Genomic DNA, 8,364 nt, shown 5'->3' on the forward strand with positions numbered 1-8,364 from the left:
GTGTGGTTTAGAGTCAACATTAATTATAGTAAGGTAACTATATCTCGATTAAATGGCAGGACCGTATAAGTCAATTTGTAGTAAAACATTGTTGACCAAAATATTGTACGTCGACTCCACAAGTCACTATTGCCTTAAGCGAGCTTCTCTGTCCCATTAGCTTGTCATCACTCGAATTGCTGCTTGTAGGCTCTGAAGGAGGACCATAACACACTGATAATTGAAGTGTTGAATTTTACCATCAAATCAGCCTTTTGATGCAACAGTTTTAGAGAAACGTTACGAGGGATGTCTCGATCCAGCATGTAGATGATTGTCGAAGAATCTTAATGCACATCCAAGTAGTCCAAAAGGTTGCGACTTGACCTGATGGACTGAGACGACATGAAGATGAGTTGTGAATACAGACCATCAAGAAGTTGCAAGCTTTTTTCATTTAGGAAGCATAGATGCTTTTAATTTCGTCAAACGCAGCAACATGGCTTACAAAGAAATGATGATGGAAAGATTTCTTTGGACGAGGAATAATGTGATATGGTTCATCATAGTGTTATAGTGGGTGTATGAAATAATTCCAAAACATTCAGAGAAGATTAATCTTGAACATAAATCGTCCATCATTTAGCAAAGGAGAAATTCTTCCAATTTTCATGCACTGCAATATGGTTTACAAGATCTTACATTAAGCTTTGCTTGCTATAGCTACTCAGAGCCTCTAAAATGACACTGATATAGAGACCTTTATTTCGTCTGCAAGTAATTAAGCATAATGACGTCGAGCAGTAACCCACTCCTGCAGCAAATCCTAGTATGGATAGCGGTCGTAGGAGCGTCCGACTTCAATCAAACAGGAACGGGTTGGACAAGCAACAGAGTGATACGATCTTTCATGGTAGTGTTGGAGTGGGTGTATGAGTCGATATACTTGTGTGAGTCTTCCATGGTTCGTGACAAGTTAACTAATCTTTCGAGTAATGGCATGGGGACTGCAGTTGGATTCAGACATTCTTTGTTCATATCCTTCCATGCATCTTGAACCAACATCTGCAGCTTCTTGCATGCCTCATTTGCATCAGTGCCGTATTGTTTCATGCAGCATTCTACTGTGGAAGCAGTGTGTCCTCTTTCTTGTTCCAGCTGCAACATTACCGACGGCTAATTATTTAGTCATTGTCATTTTGTAAAAGGTAATCTTCGATTCAAAAACTTGCGTTACCAATCCTATTTAACTTACGGGATAAGAAAATCTATCATAGTCATTTAAATTAGGGGCTTTGTCATAGACTTTGATATCTGTATTGGCTAGTTGTATTCAGGTATCGGTAAAATTGACGAGTACCAATATTCCATCATTTCAAACCACCTCTTGTTCACTAAAATGATCATTAAAATGACAAGAGGAGCTCTGCAGATCAGAGCAAAAAAAACTGATCAACTGAGAGGACCACTCCTCTCTCCAAAAAATGAGTGAAATGGTCACTAAAATGATTAATTAATTATTAACATGATGGACTTGAAATGTTCATGAGTAAACCCAATGACGACAAAAAAAAAGCCTCTTATTTCTTTTTGCAAGTTCGCTACAGATGGCTTGTGCTAAATAGCGTTCATAACTCACGATAACTTTGTAGGAGCAACATAAGAGAAAAAATTCAAAGCAAGTGTTTGTAGAAACTAATACCTCATGTGAATTTATATCATCCAAGACGCGACAAATTATTGAGGAAGCTTTGAGGATCGTAGGATAACTTGTAACCCATTCAAATGCCTCTTTCGTTGCCACTTCTCCCATGGCCGCAAAAGAGGCACAAGCAAGCATGGAATAAGTAGTTGTCATCATTGATACATGTAAATGTTCTTCTACTGTTGCCACATATCCTTCCACACCCCATTTGGATTCCTCAAAATAAAATCTGGCCAAGGTTTTAATCTGCATTCAAGGCAAAATAAGATACATGAATTCATAATAAGGAGATCCAGTGAACTATACTGATTAAAGGCACAGCAACACACTTCTTCCTTTAGATATAGCATTCGATACTTCTCCTCTGGTGCTAGCTCATCTTTCATTTCTTCCAAGTTATTGATCAGCTTGAGATAATAGTCTTTCATGTAGTCTGGTAGCTGATCAACAGCCTGGGCTTCCCACCTAAAGACAGAACTTAATGATCCTTAGAAAACGTAACTATGATATAATCATAAAAATTATGTTCGCTATATCATAACATATATTATCATAAGATAAAATAATAAAGAACTTCAATACATACTAATATACTGCATATGAAAATTTCAAACCTTTGGATAGCATCGGTAAGGAGTCGGCTCTCCTCTAGTGTGCTATAGTTATCATAAATATCATCCATGATAGAAGCCAGGGCTGTCAATTTGACAGTCATCACTCGTGCACGAGAATAGTGTGGTTCACTGAACACTGAATGCATCCAATAATAGCATTCCACCAATCGGTCTCGGACAAAACTTAGACTCTCGGCGAGGGCCAAATCCTTCCACCATCTTGATTGCATTAACAAACAATCAATAAGTTCTTCACAACTCAAATAAATGATCTCCTGACCTTGTTAATATTTTTTTCTCTAACACATTACAACATATCATGTAACATGAAGCTATTAATCGACATGTGTATGTAAACCTTTTTCTCTAACATGTGTATATAAACCTTTTTCTTAGGCACATGAAAAATAAACCTTTTTAGGCGCATGAAAAATCTAATGTAGTTGCAAACGACTATTTGGTTGCTCCATATTCAAGTCCTATCAAGTGAGAGTTAATGATTTTGCATTAATTACTAGAATAATAAACCATATTAGAAAATAGAAAAAACTTACATGGAGAGGCTTTTAAGCTCCTCACGGTGAAGCGATTGGACTAGATTGAAATCTAGCTTGGCAAGCTCTAATAACACATCATTTCGTGTTGCATCCTCTTGGTAGATGGAGATGTAGTTTCTTGTCAAGAGCCTTTTGGTTCTTCGAAATAGAGGTGTCTCAAGGGAAAGAGACACTTTCGACAGTAATGGTGGTTCGAGATCGCTTAACATGGAGGTAAGTATGCTTCTTGTAAAAGAAATGGCTTCGTCAAGTATTGTCTCTCCATGTGTTCCAAGGTACGCTGCGTTGTATAAGCTTAATAGTCCCTCCACATCACCCTTCAAGTCAGACATGAAACTTCCTTCCTCATCTTTAAACTTGTTAAAGACATCTGCACTACGAAGCAGTGTATTCACGTCTACCGCAGACTATTTGGTGAAATATAACTGAAATCCTGCTTACTCTTGTCTACCACGAACTATTTAGTAACAATAGTTGCTTAAGCCTCTTTAAGTCAATTTTGCAGATCTTGTCTTCAAAATGTTTAATTGATCCGGTGTCAAACTTCATTTTGGATTGCCAAACCAAATGTAACTAAAGCTAGTCTAACGTGGCATTTATTTCTTTCATCATATAGGAGTGTTCAGTTCTTATATGTTCTTACACTCTCAAAGATTGAAGAAGACTACCTGGAGATATGTTATATCCATGTTGTCTAAGTAATCGAAATCGAAGAGAGGCCTCGTAGAGGCCATGTGTGTTAAAATCTGCATCATAGACTTTGCTTAATGCATCGCTTATCTCCTTCTCAAAATGATAGGCCACTCCAAGAAGTTGGATGGCATCGATCAATTGCATGGTCTGCAGTAAATCACTGTAGTCCTGCAGCATGCTCTTTATTTGCTCCCTTAGTTCTCTTGATCTTTCCTTCATCCATGCATGATTGTTCTGCATCAAATTGCAACGTAGAATGATAAAACAATGCAGGTATTCATTCCCGACCATATGAAGCGACGGGCCCACTTCTTGCAGATAGGCCAAAGCATGTTTGATTATAATAGATGCGTAGAATTTGCTCAGCTAGCAAGTTGTGCACATTGTATTTTCACGTAACCATGTTTAGTTCAGGTGCAAAAGTTATAGAATGCCGTGCTTTAGAAGAGGATGATGAGACTTGCGTAATGTAGAAGTCACACTCAAGTTTAGTTGTACTTAGATGCATGCCTGAGCTTCGGAAGAGGGTGAGACATGCGTAATGAAGTAGTCACCCCAAACGCTGGGATGGTAGCCCGAGGTCTTTCGAGCGACCTCCTCAACACCGCTTGCGACGAGGCACCGAGAGCTCATGGTCTCCTCCCCTAGTCACTCCACCATATATATAATAATGAGTCGCCTTGTGGAATTGTGAGAGAGAGGAAGCCCTCATGGCTCAATATTTATAGGGGTTGAGCGATTGCCGTAATTATGTTATTACAGCGTGGCAATCAAATCTGGCATCTGGATCAACACTCAGGCGAAGCTGGTGTGGCCAACAGTAGGATATATATTATTAAAGGCCAAGTTGCTGATTACTGAATTGAACGTGGCATGTGATCTGGTTTGATCGGTGGCGTACAGGTGGGGTTCTGTAGTCATTGTCTCTCCCATTTGTTATTTGCCCTCTATCTCGAGAAACGCACCCCAATCATAGAAGGATGTCTGCTGTGACATATGCTTGCATCTCAAAAGATATAATGCATGTCGAATAAAATGCAATTGACAATCTTACTCTTCGTGATAAGTAAGATCTTTTATATCCTTCAAATATTCTATATGTATTTCGTGAATCCCCTTTTATAATTATCATAATAATTTATATATTAAAGATCATCCAAGAAAACTATGCTTAACAAGGCCAATAAAGTGAATTCTATAAATAGTATAAGGAAGTTGAGAGAGATTGTAAAATCTTATCTATGTCACGTACGAAGTTTAGTTCCTAGAAATTCTATCTATTTATAAATGATAATAAAAAGTTAAAGATAAATTATTATCAGAATAGAGAGTCTAAGATTGTTAATAGAAATCCTCCCATCAAGGGTATTCCCTAAGGTATTTGTTGAGTTCAACCCAGTGAGCTTGGATTGAACAATTGGATCTTTGAGCCCAAATCAATAATTAAAAAAAAAGGGGGAGCTTACACGTAATTGAGGGCAGCGTGAGAGAGAAAGAGGAGAGAGATAAATAGGATTTTGAGTTTTTTTGCTTGACGATCAATGGCCAAATTTTATCAGTTTTAGCCTAAATTATATGTGGAGAATCCTTGCAGCAATCTCTAAAATCCTAACGGTGTTGATCTACGGTTTATACTCTCTGAGGTACTTTTTTACTATACCCACTTGGTGAGACCTAAATTTTTTTTTTGATGAGATCCATCCATGTGATGATGATATGCTATTTTTAAAACAAGATATGTGATCTTGATGTTATTATAATCCTTTTGTTATTTTAGAGAAGACTTAGTGTGAACCTACTATTATTATTAGTCTCACTTTGTGATTGATTCATAATTCTGTTGTTTATGTTTTTCTAGTTAATATGTGTTTCTGATATCAAGTTGGTATTTTGATGAGGAATTCATTTTGATACACAAAGAGGGAAAAAAAATTATTCCGCAATAATAGGTTTTTCCTAACAAGTGGTATCAGAGCAGTAGGTTGTTTGGTGCTAGTTTTTCTTGTGTGATTGAAATAGAATAGTCAGATGATATAATTAAATTGAACTCATCAAATTATTCTACTTGGAGGCATATGCTGGAAGATTTGCTCTATTGCAAATATTTTATAAGCCCATCAAGGTTAAAGATAAACCTTCTACTATGAACGATGAGAAATGAGAGGTTCAACATAGAAAAAATATTGCTTATATTAGAAGATGGATGTATATAAATTTGCATGAGCATATTTCTGATGAAACCAGAGCTGATGCTGTTTGGCAATTGTTATAAAATCTCTTTGTGAAAAAGAGAGTGGAAAATAGAATTTCTCTCTTCAAAAGACTTATAAATTTGAAGTATAAAGATGGTAGTAACATTGAGCACATAAGCCTATTTCAGAGTCTTGCAAATAAGCTGGTTGCTATGAAAGCAAATATAGATAATGAGATGCAAGGATTATTACTTCTTAGCTCTTTACTAGAAAGTTGGGAAACATATATAGTGACAATTAGTAACTCCACGCCAAAGGTCACTCTAACTATAGATATGGTTAATTATTACTGAAAAATAAGAAAGACATGGAAGAAGTCATAGCAGAAATTCACATGGTTATAGAAGTAGATCCAAGTTTAGAAGATATATCAAATGTTTCCACTATAACATGTTAGGTCACATGAAGAAAGAGTGTAGGTTTTGGAAGTGAGAACAGAATGAAAGGATGAAAAATGAGAAAGAGACCAATACAGTTGCCACTGAAGGTGATATCATTATTGTTTGTGATGATGGTTTTGTCAGTCTCGCAGCTTAGGATAGTAACTGGGTAATTGACTCTAGTGTTTCATTTCATGTTACTTCTCATGGTAATTTCTTCATATCTTACACTGGTGATTTTGGTAATGCTAGAATGGAAAACAATGATACATCTAAGATTGTGGGTATTAGAGATATTTACTTGGAGACTGGTATTGAAAGCAAATTGATACTCAAAGATGTCAGACATGTTTTAGATATTCGTCTTGATACCTACAGGCATACTTGATGATGAGGGATTTATACACTATTTTAGTGAAAGCAAATGGAAACTCACTAAAGATTCTCTAATTGGAGACCAGTATTATGAGCAAATTGATACTCAATGATATCAGACATGTTTTAGATATTTGTCTTAACTTGATACCTACAAGCAGACTTGATGATGAGGGATTTATACACTATTTTAGTGAAAGCAAATGGAAACTCACTAAAGATTCTCTAATTGTGGCGAGAGGAAAAAAGTTTAACTCTTTTTATATCATGAAAGCTAAGCTATACAAAGGAGAGATTAATGCAATACAGAAGGATGAAAGAATAGATCTTTGGCATAAGAGGCTTGGTCATATCAACAAGAAGGGACTTCAACTCTTGCTAAAAAGTAGTTCTTACCTAAGTTACAAGGTACATATCTTAAATCTTGTGATCATTGCTTAGTTGGAAAAACACATAGAGTTGCCTTTCATACATATTCATTATCTAGAAAATCATACATATCCATCATCCATCATCTTTCGCTATGTATGTGATGTTGCCTATATATTTTCCTACAAATAGGAGGAGCCAAAAGATGGCATAGGCTAGTCTCTTTTTTGTCACCCCTCATATTCTCCTCCTTCTCATATCCTCCTCAATCGTCAGCCCTAGTTTTGTTAGGATTGGAGCAGCACTAAGAGGGGGGGGTGAATTAGTGCAGCGGTAAAGTACGATAAACTTTTCACGATTTAAACATTTTTCAGAAACTTTGTACGATAAAAGCAATGTTTTTGTTTAAAATCGTTTCGATTGCGTTTTAACTTGAAGGGATAAGTAAGACGGAGACAAGGCAGTATAGCATTAAAGTGCAAATGGTTTGCAGTAATGTAAATGACAATAAGTAAATGCAAACCAAAGATCACGCCGATTTTATAGTGGTTCGGTCAAATGACCTACATCCACTTGCGAGGCCCCTCTTTGATGAGGCTCCCACCTTCCACTAGCAAATCTCTTGAAAGGGAAGGGTGAATACCCCTCTTACAACTTTTTACAAGCGGTTCACTCTCTTACAGATTTTCAGCAAGAAAGAAGGAGGTGAACACTAGCAAATTGAAAACAAGACTAGCTAAGACTTTTCTAAGCCTTTCTCTCAAACACTTGCTGCTAAAAAAGTTGTTATCTCAGCTGAGATTTGAGGGGTATTTATAGGCCTCAAGAGGATTCAAATTTGGGCTCCAAATTTGAATTCTCTTTGGGTTCTCGATGCTGGCGGTGCCACCGCCTGTCAGTGGCGGTGCCACCGCCTGTCAGTTTCTGACACTGACAGTGGCTGGCGGTGCCACCGCTTAGGCCAATTCAGCTCACTGGTTGGGCTCCAAACTTGGCCCAAACCAGTCCGAACTCGGGCCCAATTGGCCCCTACTTGGGTTATAGGATTAACACCTAATCCTAACCCTAATTAACGTGCTAACTACGAATTTAAAGACATTTTCTAAGCTATTACAAAGTTCGTAAGTCAAGACTTCTTCCGGCGAGCTTCTGACGAACTTCCGATAGTCTTCCGATAAACTCTCGGAAACCATTCTGTGGACTCCCAGCAAGCTCCTAGACTTCACGATTTGATCTTGGCGAGTTCCAATGAGCTTCTTTGGCAAGCTCCGATCTTTCTCGGCGAGCTCCGTGAACTTCCAACAAACCTTTTGGCGAGCTTCCGAAAAACCCTTCGGCAAGCTCCCTACTCATTCTCGGCTAGTTCCGGCAGCATTCCCGACGAACCTTCGGACTTCCGTCGAACTCTCGAACTCACAACAAATCCTTTGCGCTTGACTC

General features: G+C 37.7%; 1 protein-coding gene across 1 annotated transcript; it reads right to left on the reverse strand.

Annotated features, from left to right (window-relative positions):
* Positions 1-620: 620 nt before the first annotated feature.
* On the reverse strand, positions 621-4,224 carry LOC103974196 (alpha-humulene synthase). Its single transcript, XM_065167864.1, has 7 exons — positions 4,059-4,224; positions 3,524-3,782; positions 2,853-3,225; positions 2,299-2,517; positions 2,014-2,149; positions 1,682-1,930; positions 621-1,137 (listed from the first exon to the last, which is right to left on the reverse strand). The coding sequence occupies exons 1-7, from the start codon at positions 4,179-4,181 to the stop codon at positions 844-846; spliced, it is 1,653 nt and encodes a 550-aa protein (XP_065023936.1). The 5' UTR covers positions 4,182-4,224; the 3' UTR covers positions 621-843.
* Between the last annotated feature and the right edge of the window lie 4,140 nt (positions 4,225-8,364).

Source organism: Musa acuminata, chromosome BXJ3-9 (assembly GCF_036884655.1).
Source record: "Musa acuminata AAA Group cultivar baxijiao chromosome BXJ3-9, Cavendish_Baxijiao_AAA, whole genome shotgun sequence".
Classification (NCBI taxonomy): Eukaryota; Viridiplantae; Streptophyta; class Magnoliopsida; order Zingiberales; family Musaceae; genus Musa; species Musa acuminata.

Excerpts from the sequence above, each read along its gene's own strand:
- LOC103974196 (XM_065167864.1), bottom strand. The coding sequence starts at position 4,181 with ATGAGCTCTCGGTGCCTCGTCGCAAGCGGTGTTGAGGAGGTCGCTCGA. Across the intron at positions 2,518-2,852 it reads GAGCTTAAAAGCCTCTCCAT|ATGGTGGAAGGATTTGGCCC; the intron begins GTAAGTTTTTTC and ends AATGCAATCAAG. Across the intron at positions 2,150-2,298 it reads CTTACCGATGCTATCCAAAG|GTGGGAAGCCCAGGCTGTTG; the intron begins GTTTGAAATTTT and ends TTCTGTCTTTAG.